Source organism: Hyposmocoma kahamanoa, unplaced genomic scaffold (assembly GCF_003589595.1).
Source record: "Hyposmocoma kahamanoa isolate Upper Pololo Valley unplaced genomic scaffold, ASM358959v1 99879, whole genome shotgun sequence".
NCBI classification, from domain to species: Eukaryota; Metazoa; Arthropoda; class Insecta; order Lepidoptera; family Cosmopterigidae; genus Hyposmocoma; species Hyposmocoma kahamanoa.
This window is the reverse complement of record NW_020656077.1, coordinates 6,110,544-6,128,729: the sequence shown is the minus strand read 5'-3', so window position 1 is coordinate 6,128,729 and position 18,186 is coordinate 6,110,544. Positions and strand designations below refer to the sequence as shown.

Here is an 18,186-nt window from a genome sequence, read left to right as displayed (position 1 = left end):
TTTGGACTCTATATTGTGATGCCATAGCTTTGTCTACTCGTTTATATTGTTATTCATCTGAAATGGCAGGTGCTGCAGCGAAAAAGGCAGGTAGGAATGCGCAAGTTAAGTACATATAAATGTAGTAAATATTTTTTGAAATAGGTATCTACCTGTAGCTGCATTTAATCCTAATATTATAGAGTAGGAATAACTACTTAGCAAAGAAAACTTTGTAACTAACATACTATATCGAAAGTAAATATTTTTATCTAAATAACTTTATTCGAATCTTGTAATTTGGTTAACTTCACTTTGGTTTACCTGACCAATGTTTGATTTTTCAGTTAAACACATTAGCAATTTACAAAATCCTAAAAGATTGTATCACTTGTTACAACTAATAAAAGTAATCTTATGCAAAGTAGAGATAACCACATATTTAGACCGTGCTTTCAGAAGTAACTCTAAATACTAAAAATGAACGACAGTTAAGAGACATCTCTAAATATTAAGGGTTGTTTTCGCATAGTTCTGAAGTTGTAAAAACTCACAACAACGCCATCAACTTGGAAAAAGACACACATTCGTACAAGTTTGGTTCTAAATATTTCAAATAATTGAAAAGTCAATGCACTTATTCATAGGTAGAGATATGCAACGGAAAACGTGTTTCGCTTCATCGATAGGTACGTATAAGCGGCCGAGCTTACCTGCGAGTCACTCCGGACATGGTTCAAATTATTCACAACTAATCCGCTGTCTGATGCCATCGGATCCATCTCTGTAAAACATTATCCACTCACAGTTGTGGAGTTTCCATCAGTCAATTGTAAAATGAAACTATCACACGCACGAAACTGAGTAATTAGTCCGCATAGCAACTTATTCGAATAAAGTTTTTTAAACAATTGATTAATAACACTCCTAGACACAGAGAGAGAATAAACACGATACACAGGCGTCTGACCCTTCGAAGTAAGGCTTCACTGACTTACCTACTTGAAACAAACAAGTTACACCACTGAGCCTTGAATCGATAAACCGCACTGTAATGTCATTATGAAAACTAATAAAGTTTTCTTGCAAAATCAAATCAGGCTGTGTGCTTTAAGTTTGTACAGCGCTACGTCTGGCCGATCCTAAGGACGCCAGGCGGCGAAAAGTTAACCGTGCGTGATTTCTCGGCGCTTTCAAAACCAAATGGTCATATAAGCTATCAATCTTTGCATACCAGAGTGGTTCGTTGAAACGGAGAATCAGGTTTTGCTATACGCTTCCGCGCGAGCGAAAGGGACAACAATCGGAACAGGTACTCCGTCCCGAAGTGGGCGAGCAGTATCTACAGGTTTTGCTCTCCCACTACAAGGAGGCACGGCGCGGACTCGGAGAGCCTCAAACTTTTAAAGTTGAAAAACATAACAAGTTCAGCATAATAGTCGAATCGCCACAAGGCAGTAGTAATTTTTTGTTCTAGTCCAACGAATTGTGTGTTAACGTTTAAGTAATTATTTTCAAAGTTTTATTCTGTTAAGTAGGTAGTATCTCTTGCGGAATATATGGAATTCTATTATCAGTTTCATTTACACATAATGTTAATGCAACGTTGGCTTAAAGTTCGAGGAAAATAAGTTTTATCGATAAATCAAACCGGTCCCAATGCATATCTGGTGAAGGCCGCGAGACTGAACCTCTACACGGGACACTCCTGCGCTGGGACCCGCACACACCCATGCAAACACACACATGGCGCATTACTCGTCCATGCACCTCACAAATACTGGGAGACGGTACTGAACGCACACCACTTTAAAATAAGGACTATTCTTACCTGGTCTATCGCTAGTGCTCCAATCTTAATTGGCGTTTTTTTCACATGTCCGATGATCTATAAATATACACTTTATGTATACTTACTAGTTTTGTAGAGCAGAGCAGTAGTTGAGTCAATAGACAGCAAAAAGTATAGAAAGGGTAGATGGACGTTCGTCTCGACTGCGAGCATTGACCATGAAATGAATAAACACTTGTTTTGGATCAGTTATTTAAGAGTTTGAGTACCTAATGTTTTCGATTCCTAAGGTTGTTTTGAAAATGTGTCTCTTTCCGAACTTATTTGAAGAAAAAGTTAAAATAACTGTATAAAATAAGAAAAATAATACTTCAAGTCAAAACTTCAAAGTCCAAGTCAAACTGTCATCTATATCAAAATTACAGGATAAATCATGGCAACAATACTTTTACAAAATCAACTGAGTCACTGATATAATTCACGGAAAACCTAAATGAACCGTCAACATTTCTGTTTCGTGGTTTCCATTTCTTTCATCGCAAGTTTTCTTGGTTCAATATGGGAGCAAAGCACCCGCGGGCGTCGTTGGCCATAACGCAACAAAACCAAAATCATTGTTAGTTTTATAACTTTACATTAAAATTGAACAATTAAACAATATTGTACAAATGACGTTATTGAAACATTTAAACGCATGAACTCGAACTTAAAAGTGTTCAGACTAATGGTAGGATACAAAAAATAATCCAAAAGTACGGAGAAACGCCATTAAAAAGCAAATTTTCAATTAAAACAAGCCCAATGGTCGGACTGAGGCCCTCTCATCTTTGGCATCATTTGTGTCGTAAGCATTTCTGGTGGCTAATAAACGAAAGAGTATATGCCCAGTGTCCTAAACGGAAACCTCGAAGATATGACGAAATGGCGCCTCCGTGTCCGCAAGTAGTGTGTCCACCACATGATCACTTTAATAAATTTGATATGTTAAAAATTGTGGGTATTACTTTAATCAGTACAAGCGGATTATGCTACGCTTTCGGGCATTTTGATCTCAGCAAATATGAACCCTTTTTTAATTCATACGATTGTACCATAAAACCAGACAGCGATGAGCAGAAAAAAATTAGAAAAGTTCCTTGTGACGAACGAGAACCTGAAGAGATGACGCCTTGCATATGCGACCAACCGGAAGAACCACCCAAAAAATGGAAGAAAAAGGAAAAGAAACCTAAATGCATATAAAAAATATATTACATTTTTTTAGATAAATTTTATCAATAACAAAATACCTACAGTAACAATTGATTGACGGAAGTATAATAACAACAGAAGACGGAATGTCACTTCATAATTTATATGTAGTAGGAAATTTACAATCTCAATCAAAATGTTGGATCGGTCAAGCAAACATAAAATTTTCTACACATCGAAAGTGTTTGATTTTGCCTAACAATTTATTTATATTCGATAAAAATCAACACTGTACCTTAAATACTCGGCAGTTTGGAATCGTTTTTGGTTTTGTGTATTTTTTACTTCTATTTATTTAGGACAACCAACAAGTCCTACACTTGTTATATATCATGGTCAATATAATTATAATTATTAGTTGCAATCATAACGCATCTTACATGCATTGACATACGGTTTATTTTTATAATGTAATAAGTATTTTGAGCGTCTGAACCCAACGCTTATATAAAATTCAGCGCTTAGTCTGTGTTAATATATTGGTAAATTTAGCCGATCATGCCATTTCAATGCCGACTGTATACAGGTTGTCCCGCGTCTATGCCACACGGGGGAAAGTAACTTAAATATCGTAGATAGACATTTTTCTGAAAGAAGACTTCATTTTCATTTTAATAACAATTCGAACTGCTTTCAAAGATTTTTAAATAATCTACTGTCTGAACCGGGAATCGGACCCGCTAAAGTAATTTTTGATTAATTTCTTCTAAATGACATAGTAGTACTTTAAAGACAACAATTGAAAAATTACTTTGATTGGATTTTTGCATAATTTTGCTGTAATAAAGTTTTAAATAAAGTTTTATTAATGCCTAATATTATTTTTTATCAAAACTCAATAGTCAAGAACAATTCAGGATAAGAAATGTTCCAATTTTGCAAACATAGTTTTTTAGTAAAATTTACTCCGTTTACACATTAATAGCAATAATTTCATATTTACATTAGATACAATGAGAAACGATACCATTTTGAAATCCTCATTAAACCTACATTATTTTAAAGTACTTGGCCACTCAGGTTATCATACTTTTTTTTTTATACAGAAGGCGCGTAAACTTCGTAAAAAATAAATTATTTCTCTGAAAAATGAAGTTAAACTTTTTTTTTTAATGTACATGACTTAGTCATACCATTTACTGCTTATCTAAGGACACAGTTAACGTAGAATATTATGACACCAAAAAACCAAATAAATTCATTCATTTGTAGTCATAGTGCACAAAAACCTAAAATAAGATAAAAATAATTAACTTTTAAGAAAAAAAAACATTCCTTAGGTACTACATGGGATAGATTATTTTTGCGTTTTTTTTGGAACAGTCTTAAGCTGTGCTATAAGCCATTTCAGTATGATACATTCATTACCGGACACCCTGTATAGGTTGGACAATAATCAGCATAATAGTATTCATGCATAAGTATGCATATAATTATGTATCGTAACGAGAATAATGTTCCATGGCAATTTTTTTTATAATATCAAGTGACGGCACGAACAAGTACTGCGCCTGATGGTAAGCCTACACGCCTGTCCATAACAGTTGCAGTGTCACTCAGAGCTTTGAAGATCTGAGGGGCACTGCCACTATGCCCGTCACCCTGAGACATAAGTTGACAAGTTCCATGTGCCTGTAATTTCACCAGGACTCTTGCCCTTCAAAACATAATGCTGACATTACTGTTTGGCGGTAGAAATAGGTAAGGTAGTAGTACTTTCCTGGACGAACTCGTTCACAAGAAGCTCTATTGCTACTAAATATGGCGAGTACAAAGGTGTTTTGACGAATAATAGAAGTATACATACATAAATGAGACTCTCAGCGCAAAAGTGGTGTAAACCACTTTTAATTATTATTTTTTGTATAATATCGCTTTAAATGGTACTAAAGTTCATAATTATTGCATATTCGGATGCTATTTTTATGTATAATAATCTTAGTACAGAGTACTAAAAATCCGACCTCAAAAATACGTGAATTAAATATAATTAACAAGTTTTATTGAATTGGTTACCGGAAAGTGCGCAAACCCGGATTCATCCCCTAGTTCGCCACTATACGGGACTTGACGCAGGAGACAATAAAAATCGGTTCTCACTACTCAAAGTATATTGAGAGAAAAACGCCTTGAATTGGCGAATAGCAAAATCAACCATTAAAATAAATGCTCCTTATAATAAAATTTAGGCGCTATTTATATAAATGAATCTTCATGCACGAACAGCCACCCTTAGAGGTGGATGATTTTCTTCAAAATTAAATGGGACCACTATGGAAGTATCCTCTTTCCAACAAAAAAAGAATCACGAAAATCGGTTCACAAATACCGGAATTATCGCGTAATATATATACAAAAAAACATACAGTCGAATTGAGAACCTCCTACTGTTTTTGAAGTCGATTAAAAATATAATTTTAGATTGCTCATAATTCTACTAGGACTATATTAACCCTGAATAGTAACGTTGCTACCCGACTGCGCTGTCCGCTCATAATATTAATATAAAAATTAATTAAAGTAATTTTAAATCCCTCATTCTACATTTACAACCTCTATAGGCATTTGGTGAAATTGCACATGAGACTTGTCAACTTGTGTCACAGGGTGATTTTTGCAATTTAAAACTCTGAGTGGCACTGTAACTGTTAGGACCAGGCGTATAACTTACGTTCAAACTTTTTTTTTCCATCCTCTAAGATTCAAACGCACGACTTGTTCGTCCCGTCATTTGAGGTTATAAAAAAAAGACGCATTTCATGGGTTTACACCACTTACGCTGATAGCTTCAAATGTGGAAAACATTTTTGTAATTGTAACATAGTTTACATAATAATCATGTCTATAATTTATTTATACATAGAACCCTTTCCATTTCGACAGAAATATCTCGAATGTTGTGGACTTAACCATGTACTTAGAATGAAACGTCTACAACAGTCGTGTAATCAGTATGTTGAATGTAATTATTACAAGGGTAAGTTGAGCGGCAAATTTTCACACTTTATGTTACAAAATATATTAAGTTTCACTTTGACGACCTCTAAAAATGTTTACCAATAAGAATGACATTCCGATTAACACACTTAATTCTTAATCCTCCTTATGGCGAGATTGTGGACAAAAGTTAACCTATTTTAAATAAACACAACTAAAAACGAATTTAACTCGTCCACAACCAAATGCCCGCCTTCCACTGCGAGCGAAACGGGCTCCGTACGGACTTAGTTTGACTCGCAACGGTAAACTCCTTAGAAGTGCTTTCACTGCAAACGACTCAGTGAGTTAAAAGAGTTACAAAAGAGGTTGCAGAGTTGAACGGGTTTCCAGCGGTTTGACTCGCAAGCAAAGCAAACTCGGTGAGTTAGGATGGGTGACCGGTGTTATTGTATCGCACGCTAGTTTTAAACGAACTCCGCAAAGACAATATTATAGGACTAAACGTGCTCTGAAGGAAAGCGATTTGTGATATTTTAAGACTTCTATAGATATTCTACAACTTTCCAAAATATATTATTCCCCCTAATTTATTCAGACATGAAAAAAAAATAGGATAAATAAAATTCATAGCGTATACTATGTCTTCGTATATTATTCTTTCTGATTTTTTTCTACACATAACAAAAACTGAAACTGATTTTTTACTTTTCCGCCGCCTAACTCACTCCGCTAAGCCTGCTCGCTATGGAAGGAAAACAATTCGCTCATCTGACCCATCTCATAGATCATCCCGCCTAGATCACTCCGCTTAGCCCGCTGACTATAGAAGGCTAATAAATCTTTTTAGTGAATCTCTTTTGTAGTGGAAAGACAAAACTATTTTACTTCGCTCAGCTATTTCTTGCTCATTTAGCAGCGGAAAGCGGGCATAAAGATTCACAAACTTATCGAGATGCAATTTTAGTGGGCGTTTACAAGCACTTTTAACTCGCTTTGCCCGCTTGCAACAGCGTGTTTAGCACACTTAGAACAATTATTATGTGTTCTTTAGGTAGGTGCAATAGTTGAGAAGTGGTCCTATTTTTTACATTAATTTGTTTAAGCTTTTGTGTGGTCTGTTTAGTATTACGTAGTGTAAAAATAATTGTCAATTCCCCTCCCAATATACAATATTATCAAATAAATAAATGTCTAGCGCAAGACAATACCTACATGAATATATTTTAAATAACACTATGTAACAAATTTTCAAAAAGGATCTATTTCCAGTGCCGCCTTGTGCTGCCACCTTACCTATTTCTGCCGCTGAGCAGTAATGTCAGCGTTACTGTGTTCCGGTTTTGAAGGGTAAGAGTGCTGGTGAAATTACAGGTTATTGTCAACTTATATCTCAGGGTGATAGGTGCAGTGGCAGTGCTCCTCAGATCATTGCGATTTTTTTTTATAACATCAAGTGAGGGGACGAACAAGGCGTGTGCCTGTTGGTAAACTACACGCCTGTCCATAAATTTCTACTTTCTTGTCCTGATCACTTTTCTTTTGTAATAACCACTTGACGGGACGAACAAGTCGTGCGCTTGGTGGTCAACATTTAGAATTAGATCCGGTCACATTCCACTAAATAAATTTTATCACTTGATAGGTAGCAAAGCCTCACCCCTCTGCAATTATTGTAAAATAATAAAAGACCTGGATCCACCTGTTAGTGAAGTGTCACCACACTAGGGCTGCAAGAATACATACGATTTGGAATTGAGGAGATTGAACGGAATGAAGACATAAATATTGTTTTGTGACACCCGCCACACAAAGTAGCCAAAAAGATCTATACTTACGTAACATATTGCTTAATATATTATTATGATGCCTAAGAGGCAACAAACACCATATTATAGTATAGTGTTAAAGGCCTTGTTAAAAATAAAGATACAGCACGAAATTACACTCAAATTAAACAAAATCGAGAGTTTCCATATCTTACGTGACACGCAACATAATGGTTTTTTCAACCGACTTAAAAAAAAGGAGGAGGTTCTCAATTCGTCTGTATGTTTTTTTTGTATGTATGTTACGCGATAGCTCCGGTATTTCTGAACCGATTTTCATGATTCTTTCTTTGTTGGAAAGAGGGTACCTCCATAGTGATCCCAATTGATTTTGAAGAAAATCATCCACCTCTAAGGGTGGCTGATCACGCATGAAGATTCATTTATATAAATAGCGCCTAAATTTTATTATAAGGAGCATTTATTTTAATGGTTGATTTTGCTATTCGGCAATTCAAGGCGTTTTTCTCTCTCAATATACTTTGAGTAGTGAGAACCGATTTTTATTATCTCCAGTATCAAGTCCTGTATAGTGGCGAACTAGGGGATATTTCAATAAAACTTGGCAAATAGATGTAATTCCACGTACCTACTTTTGAGGTCGGTTTTTTTAGTACTCTGTACGGAGATCACATTTTAAATTTTTTTGTCGTACTATTGTGTTTCTGTGATTTTATTGAATTTGAAGCACGCTGTTGTATCGGTAGTTTCTTAAATTTTAATTTCAGTTTTATTTAAGAGCATTGTCAAGAGAACGTTGAGCTTCAAGCTTTTAAAATTCAATTCTATATCACTTACTATTTCAACGGTCGAAAGTCCAAAATGTTTAAATGATGTGCTTTTAATGTGTACCTTCAGTAGATAAACATACGAAAGTGAGTTTATTACAAAACTTATTATACCTATTAGTAGCAGGAGAGCTCCCTGTGAAAGGGTTCGTCTAGAGACGTACTGCCACCATATCTACTTCTGTAGCCAAGCAGTAATGCGAGCATTACTGCTTTCCTGTTTGGAACGGTAAATGGTGCTGGTGAAATTACAGGCAGATGGGACTTGTCAACTTATGTCTCAAGATGATAGGTTCAGTGGCAGTGTCGCTCAGATCTTTGCGATTTAAAGCTCTGAGTGGCACTGCAACTTTTACGGACTGGCGTATAGTTTACCACCAGTCACACGACTTGTTCGTCCCGTCACTTAATATTAAAAAACAACTTATATTCATAATTTTTGTTATCTAATATATTTTTATTTTTTCGCATTCAAAACACTCGTAGCCAATGCAAGCCAAGCACGACTTGTCTCATAGCCCGCATGCTAGCATAGCCCCATGGTTTTAAATGACATCGAATAATTTAAATTATACAAAAATAATCACCTCAGAGAAACGTCTTCCAAATTAAACATAAAATCAAAGATATGCAGCACACTATTAGGTGTTTCTTAGTGTCCGTAGCAGTCGTGGCTGCTTACCATTATCTGCATATTAAAAAGTAAAAGTTACAATTTTAATTAAAACAAAGAGAAGAAATACCAGTAACCAAAGACAAAAACAGAGAAGTAAGTCAATTAATCTGTGACAATGACGACCGGTAAATGAAATGTTTGAAACCATAGATTTAGTATGTACCATTTAATTTTGAAACCGTAAAAAGAATACATTTTTTTATTATTAAATCCTTTTTTATATAATATTTATATAAGGTTATTGGTATGTGTTTCAAATTACAAGACCTAATTGAATGAAATGGATAGAAAAGAGCAAATCAAGTTCATGTTATTTGTAATGTCAATGACGTCGTGTGTCGCATTCTCGTTCGGATTCTTCCAATTACCGTTACCGTTTTGGAAAAAAGAAACCTCGGCTAAGCCCAAGCTGATAGAGAGGCAAGCAATAGTCCACAGACCTGACGGCGGTGGGACGAGGCATATTTTGGAACCGCACACAAGCTGAACTTAGTGCAAATGAACGATGTGACTTCAACACAACATTTTGTTTAAGTGTTTTTAATAATGTTATTGATGTGCGTGAAATTATCTTATATTTATAAACAGTAAGCACCTCATCACTGCAAGAATATGGTATTTATTTAATTTGGCCTATAATTACTATACATCGGAGATGTGTAGTAGTGTCCAGGATGTAAATTTGGCGTCAGAACCTAAGACTTCAGCGAATCGTAAGCGTTCATTATGAAAGCATCCACTCACGTGCCAAACTAATGTTACATATCCAATAATAATAAGATTATAATAGTGTAATGTGCACTTGCATAAAAAATTATAATTCCAGATTATCAATAGGAATCCATGACTATCTCCAAGAGAACCCGATGTTCATACATAGCATAGGTACTGCACTAAGTAGAATACTAACGATCGTTCGTGTGACGGCAATGGGTTTGTCAGCTCAGGGCAGTTCATACACGGCACGAATACATCTGATTTGCCATCAACAAGCCCCATTTACAAGAAAAAGAGAAAAAAAATGATATAGGTCAAGGTACGTAAATACACGGTTAGAGCATGACGTCACTTATATGACGACTCGGTTTAATGTTGGCTGACATTAGTACTCTTTTTTCCTAAACTAAAATTGTCAATTTTCTTAAAAAAGAATTTGCTATGCAGACCTGGCAAGAGTCAATGATATACGAATCTCGTAGACCGTAGGTACAGTATGTTATACATAAACAATGTCGATAATAACGTATTATGTATTCACTGGGGTATTCTGTCTCTTGTGTTTTTTCCGATCTTGTAAGGGCTAAAAATTAATTGTAACTTAGTAGAACTGGAGTTATCCAGTCCATCCATAATACATGGCGAAAGTACTTTCCACCAAGCAGCAAAAAGATTTTTTTACAAGGACCATAAACTTTTTTTTTCTTATTTCCTGGCACTAAGGCGTCCAGCCTTTGGCCATATGCAATTTCGATTGAGTTGCCAATTTTTGATAATTCTTCCAATATTTTCTTCCTTCTTGAGACTTCAGGATATCATTGTCGTCGCAGTTGTTGTTGTGTAACTTTGATGTGGGTTGACGGTTACTAATGGGATTTAAAAACGGGGAAAGGAAATCGCGGAATAAAAATAAAAGCAAAAGGAATTTTGGTGCGGTGATCAACAGGATAGGGTAGGTAGTATATGTAGGTATATCTAAACAATGAAGGATGGAAATTATGAAAGGAAATGGAAATGAGATGGTAATAGCTGAAAATAATAAGTGCATAAAAATGGAATAAGTGCGAAAACAATTTAGTCTCCACAGATAACAAAGAAAATGTAACCCAGAGTCACTTCATAGTAAATTCCTCCTTTATTTTTTTCCATCCTTTATGGTAAATTCTTAGACTTTTATTTTTTTTCATCCTCTAAGGGTAAATTCCTATTGAGTACTTCAAATATTTGTCACTTGTCGTCGTGTCAGTTTTTAGTTTCTTATTTGAGATTTTTTTATCCGAACTTTGTGTCCTTTTGCCTTGTTTCTATCATTTTCCTCTAAACTTTTTGCTAATAAAAGAAATCACTTAACAATCGAGTTACCAATTCTAGTCTCAATGCACCGAGAAATTACGAAGCGAACTAAATACTCTGGAAATCTACTTTGATCGTATCAGCGTTTTAATATGTTAATAAATACATAAAAACAAAGTCAAGTTATTATAGCGGAACATATAATATATGCAAATGTGAACAGCGAGAACCAACCAACACATCAAGAGCCCAAAAAATTGTACGATATATTTAAAGAAAAAATGAGCACCTATGATTAACACACAGATCACAATATATTCAACATGAGTAAAAGATCTTCAAGTTTCTTTTTCGACGCTTTTGTGTTTACAACGTCTTTTGTGATATCGTACAACTTTTTGTCGTATATGCTTGATACTTATCGTCGTCGAGAATAAGTCCGATGCAGTGAGACCGCATAAAACGGCACTACGGCCCATTGGATCTTCACCGTAAACAAAATCTACACTTTTCTATGGGTTTCATAAAATGATGTGATGTTCAGACTGCTTGTTAATTTTATTCAGTAACATTAAGTTTTGTTGAGTAACATTTGTTACGCATTACTTACCCTTTTACGACGTTTCCTTCCAGGATAAGTATTTAAGGGTTGTGGCGGTGGTGGTATGTGGTAGAAATAAGGCGCTGTGTACATTATGTCCTCGATAGCGGGGGCGAGGGGCGTCGTTCGCGACGGCATCATGGATCGTACTGTCCCGTACATGTTCCGATTACGCCCTTGATTTGCGTACATGCTGATCATTATACATTAATCCACTGAAATGTTCTCAAACCGCTTTTACTCAAGCTGCATTCGCGCGATAAAAATCTGAAGCACAGTTTTCACTGACCGCAGTGTAAGTAGAACTTATTTTAGAACAAAAAATAAGCCACTAATGTAGTATACATTTTTAAATTAAGATGTAACGAGGTCTCTAATAGATAAATATTTTATGGAAATATTTGGATCCCTAGCACCTCGTTGGCAAATGGGACTGGAGAGCGCGCGGGTGAAGCGGTCCGGGATTGTATGCGCACGCGACTTGTCGAGATGAACAGCGCGCTTCACGTTACAGTATGAAATGCGTGTACACATGCTCTTGGGGCGTAGAGACACAATCATGTACACATTACATCTAATTATCATAGTTTATCTGCTTTTTCCAATGGGCTACGTGGAGCGCGAAGTTTCGACATAGTTGAATACTCAGTGTTGCCCGTGGAGTTACGCTCTTTCCTATGTATAATAATAATATAAATTACTTATTCAAACAACATTTTTTTTCAAGCTCCAATGGTATTCAATTAACACATTTAAATTAAATAAATATTAGACAATATCACATACGTGGCTATGGTCCCAAAGTAAGTAACTAAAACACTTGTGTTAATGGAAATCGGGAACAACGACGGTACCGCAAACACCCAGACCCTCGCTCGATAATATAGAAAAGTTAATTTCTACATTGACCCGGCCGAGAATCGAACCTAGGACCTCAGAGGTGGCGCACCATGAAAACCGGTGCGCAAGCCGCTCTACTATGATGTACGCCAATAATTATTATTTGACGTGAAACGTAGCAATGAACTTAAAAATAAATGTTTTACTAAATACTTATAACAGATACAATCCAAAATTATTATTAGTAGAGATTTGAAATTGAAGGAAAAAAAGCACGCACGCAGCTCGCGCGCCGATCCACTTCACTAACTTTAAAAAGTTGTCATTGCATGTTTACATTATCAATTGACTGACTAAAATGTGGCTAATAATCTCATCATGTAGCATCTCCACGATGTCATATAGGACGTCTCTGGCCGAGCCCTTTTGGGACACAATTTCAGCGTGCGGCTATCATGTTATCAAAGTACAATACTAAAGAAAATGCTTGAAACAAATTTTACATGGACCAGGCCCCATTATATTATGTATGGGAAACCAGATTTAAAAATCTAGATCAATCTGATTTTAGACTAAAAAATATAGACAATTTTGACGTTACTAAGTACGGATTTAATTTCCTGTGTGGTATAAAGATCAGATTACATAACAGTAGGTTTTACAAATAATTATATTCACGTCCGTACTTATAAAAAAAAACTAGTAGTGCCATCTGTCGTTTATCCATAGAACTAGGACGAAGTTTATTTCAAACACATGATGTTAGCCGCGTGGCTGTACCAACACATTTCATGCAATATCGCAGAGATGGCGTTGTGCCTAATTAATAGAAAAGGAAAGCGTGCAGACCTGTTGTTTATTTTGTGGTAGGTTTCGCGTAGGATATTATTTTTAATACACACGGCTTAGAATAATAACATGATTTCCAATCAATAGTCTTAATGTAAGTCTCACCCCATTCTAACAACCATATTGCATTGACAGAGCCTACTGGAAATCCAAAGAGAAAAAATATGTCATCGAAGCTTCACTCATATAATAATACCTTAAAATTTCACGTCAAAAATGTGTTCCTCATAATTATTTATTTTCTAAAAATGGCTAAACAGCGAAAGAGAATATTTAAATCCTGATTTGGGCCATCGCAACACAATCTTTGTATAATCCGTAGCTACCAACAGTTCTTGCGTATGCGTTATATCTGGCGTTAATTCGAAAGCCATGAATGTTGTTGGTAACTTTACGAGGGCATTTCTCGGTCTCGTTTTGGACACTGTACACTGCTCTCCCCTGCTTGGTAAAGATAATGGTTTCGGAAAAGACTATGTATGGGCGGGCTCTTTGGAGTCTGGAGTACAGATTGCCTCGCACCACCATAAACCTTTGATGGTGATAATACACAAATCATGGTGCAAAGCTTGCAAGAACCTAAAGCCAAAGTTTGCCACCTCTCCTGAGATCCAGTCTCTAAGCCAACACTTTGTCATGGTCAATTTAGTAGACGACGAGGAACCGGAAAGCAGTAGTTTTGCCCCCGATGGAACATATATTCCCCGGTAAGCATATATATTCGTGTGAACTAATTTATCTACGGTTCTTAATTTAACCAGAAGTATCTCCCACTTGCTTATGTCATTCCAGAATATTGTTCCTATCACCAACCGGTAAAATCGACGGGGATATCATAAACGAAGAAGGCAGCTCTCAACACAGATACTTCTACAGTAAACCGGAGCAAATAGCTAAATCAATGAAAAAAGCTCTTCAGAAGTACAAACACGAACGATTCGATGTATGAATGTTTCTAATAAGATTGATTTGTAATAATTTTATGCGCCCGTCGTTACTCTGACTAACAACTATAGTACTGTAACACTTCAATGATAAAAAAATTATTACTTACAGGAAGTACCTAAAAGTAACAGATCGAAATAAAATAGAGGGTGAAAGAGAGAAGATATCGAATTAAGTACTTATATCGAAACGTCCGAGTAAAGATGGAGCTTGTGGGGGATATTTTAAATTAAATTGACAAGCAAATATTGAATTGTTTCATAATGAAATACACTATTGAGCAAACGACCACACGGGAGATCTTCTGTTTTGGAAAGTCTTAGTAGCACTAGAGGTCCTTGTGAAAGAGTTCGTCCAGGGAAGTACTGCCACCTTTCCTATTTCTGCCGCTGTGTTCCGGTTTTGTAGGGTAAGGGTGCTGGTGAAATTACAGGCACATGGGACTTTTCAACTTATCACTCAGATCTTATAGATAAGAAGCTCTGAGTGGCACTGCTATGGACAGGCGTGTAAGTAGCTTAACATCAGGCGCACGACTTGTTCGTCCCGTCACTTGATATAAAAAAAGTCAAATAAGACACCGGTAGATTCTTATATATATTTTAACACATTTTTTTTAAATTTTACTAACTGTTCTTAAAGTATTTACCTAAGATCATTGACACAAGCCCTCTTAGTTTCCTTGTAAACGGTTCTGTTCACTGGTACCTGTATATACACGCGTTAATGATTTGTGCCTGAAATGTCTTTGTGTTTGAGTAACTAAGATACTTACGTCCTCCACGACGGGTTCGACGTACATCTCCATTGTGTTGTTGAGCGGCGGCAGCAACATGGGCGATGCTGCAGACGAGGACCGCCGAGAAACGCTGGTACACGAGCATTGGGACATAGACCGACGCGATCGGGGCGATTCTCTGTGAACAAATAGCAGAATTTTTGTAGACGATGCACTGATAGCACTTGTCACCTAATGCCGACGAAATATAGATAATAATTCACTGAGTTGATATAAGTAGCTGGCAAAGAAGGTACTACCAATACAAACAACTCTTCATATCAGTATGACATGCTAGCATGACCACCAATAAACGGTCGCCATTATGATTATAATCAGGTGCGGTAAGGGGAACAAACTTTATTTTGAGTCATATGTTTTGAGCTCTAAGAATAACAGTAGGGCTAGCATGACATGGCGCGACTAGCGCGAGAGCGACAAAGGGCGAGATACTGTTATTCTCACATAGAGATCTCGTGTTTTATGTCGCTCTCGCGCAAGTCGCGCTAACCCTACTGATAGGCGTATAATAATTTTGAAGGACACTAAACCTGCCGTTGTCTATCTGCTTTACATGTTTTACCAATCATTGTGCTAAATTCAACACTTACGATGTATTTACCGAGAAAGTTGAAATGGCACTAACATTTCTCTTACCCCAAAAGATGGTGTACCAGAAACATTCATCGTATTTCAAAAAAACAATGTACCTATACCCCGTGTTCTCAAGATTACACAACTGCCAAATTTGTTTTTCCGCCTTTTGGATTTGGAGCATCGTAGCGGCATTTCTTTAAAATTGTTTAAACTAATTTGTTTGTCTGTTTCATCAACTGAGAGACTATAGTGCTAAACTCTTTAGATAATGGATTAAGACTACAAATCTCTGTTCCCCCGGTATTCCTCTTAGCCTAACCAACCATTTGACTACACCGATGATCCGCAAATTGGCTCCTACAAGGAGTCCATGTCAGCGAAAAAATTAGGATTAAACTTTAGTGGGGGGTCCACGAAAGTTCATTCACATCAAGTCCCATTTAGGCAGGTCGAATTCAAAATTTTGGCTTTGGATAAATGGAATAATCCACATTATACAGATTAGAACAGCCTTTCCCAAAGTGGGCGATAACGCCCCTTTGTGGGCGCTGCAGGCCTAAAGGGGGGCGGTAAGAGACCCAGAAAAAAATGGGGGCGTTGTGTAGAGGCTTAGGGGGAGATTTGTAATTTCATCTAGGAAGACTCTTAGACAACGACTGAGCTCTCGACTCTCGACTATGACTTGTGAATATCAACAAATATTAAGAAATTGCTCAAACTAACTCGGTTCGACATTTTTCTCCGTGTAGTTCATATCTGTCCTGTTTTATTGAATAAATAAAATAAAAATCATGTCAATCGGTTGCTCCGTTTCGAAATGAAAGTAGACACAAACTAACAAATAATAAGGCAACAGAAACAGTTCGCATTTTAATAGTTATTAATATTCCTAGATAGGTAATTTTTGTAAATAATAGACCGCGGGCAATCATGTTTTAACAAGTTTTTGTTAAATAACCCGATTTGTGCATTCCTGTATCAATCGGCTGGTTCATAGAATACTTGTTCTTACTTGTTGAGTACGACTGAGCGTCGAATGAGATAAGACGAGTTTATGCATGTTTGTCTTATTCCTGTCGGTGCGTGCTGCCTATGCAATCCTATATAAACAAAGTAATATTTATTTTATGAATGAATGAAGCCTTCAAGACCGTCAGATCATTTGAATAAAATGCATCCAGATAAGAAAGACAAGAATGTAGCATATTTTCAAGACCTAGAGAAGAAGCATAATACTCAGCCAAGTGTAGCAAAACTCTTTTCGGCGGCTGCTAAGCAAGATGACGACGGACTTCGAGTTTCGTACAATATCTCTTTGTTAATTGCTCAAAAAGGCAAACCACACAAATCGGAGAAGAAGTAATTTTGCCAGCGATAAAGAAAATAGTAACTGTTGTGCTTCATAAACCGGCCGCATATTATCCGAAAAATTCCTTTGAGAAATAATTCTGTGCAAAGACGAATTGATGAAATGGCTGAAACATTGAAGAATCATTGTGCAATCATCTGAGGACTAGTTAATTCTCAATTCAGCTCGATGAGTCCACTTTACCAACTTATGAAGCATTGTGTTGCAACTCTTACGTAAGGTTTATTAAAGATGAGAAAATATGTGAAGAACTATTGGTTTCTAGAAATGTAAGTGAACGACTATTTCAATCACTGCAATATGTCATCAAAGCAGTCAATAAAATCCGTAACAATTTTTTGAATGATAGATTATTTCATCAGCATTGTGTTACTAACGACGAAGATTTCAACCGTTTGTTGTTTCATACTGAAGTTCGTTGGCTATCAAGAGGCAATTGTCCGACTCGATTTTACAACCTGTTTGACTCTGTGATAGAGCTCTTGGAAACTATAGATACAGAATTGGGCAACAAGCTCATTACATCAAAGAATGATATAGCTTACATGACAGACCTGTATAAATTGTTCAACGATATGAATCTCCAACTGCAAGGCGATGAACTAAATTTAATTAAAACTAAAAATGTCGTTGCTGCTTTCGCAGCCAAACTGCTTCTACACAAAAGGAATATGGACACACGTGAGTTTCACAATTTTCCGAATTTATCAGTATCCTGCAGTAACGACGACTTGTTTGCCTAGTGCCAACATTTGGAAAACCTTCACATTGACTTCACCGAACGATACCAAGACATTTTGAACTTGGAAATACCAGACTGGGTGTTGGATCCGTTTTCAAATGTCAACACAGCAATATCACCTGAGCTGGAAGAAGAACTTATAGAATTGACAACGAACGAGGAAATAAAAATTAAGTTTAAAAATGACTACCAAGAATTTTGGC

The 18,186-nt window shown here is 36.4% G+C and overlaps 2 protein-coding genes across 10 annotated transcripts in view; one reads left to right on the top strand and one right to left on the bottom strand.

Annotated features, from left to right (window-relative positions):
- LOC113239344 (tight junction protein ZO-1) overlaps positions 1-18,186 on the bottom strand; it is a 212,423-nt gene that overhangs the window by 73,758 nt on the left and 120,479 nt on the right. For 7 of the 9 annotated variants that reach the window (XR_003311180.1, XM_026476295.1, XM_026476296.1 and 4 more), the window contains one exon: positions 15,273-15,414. Coding sequence is in view for 8 of the 9 variants with exons in the window: in XM_026476295.1 (XP_026332080.1) it covers positions 15,273-15,414 (142 nt within the window). In the remaining variant the exon portion in view is untranslated. Of the gene's footprint in view, positions 1-692; positions 1,159-11,872; positions 12,452-15,272; positions 15,415-18,186 lie in introns of those variants that run through there. The other 2 variants (XM_026476299.1, XM_026476300.1) reach the window with 2 other exon arrangements.
- On the top strand, positions 13,759-14,787 carry LOC113239346 (thioredoxin domain-containing protein 12-like). The gene is made up of 3 exons (XM_026476304.1): positions 13,759-14,259; positions 14,345-14,495; positions 14,609-14,787. Exons 1-3 carry the CDS (start codon positions 13,925-13,927, stop codon positions 14,636-14,638), a joined length of 516 nt encoding a protein of 171 aa, XP_026332089.1. The 5' UTR covers positions 13,759-13,924; the 3' UTR covers positions 14,639-14,787.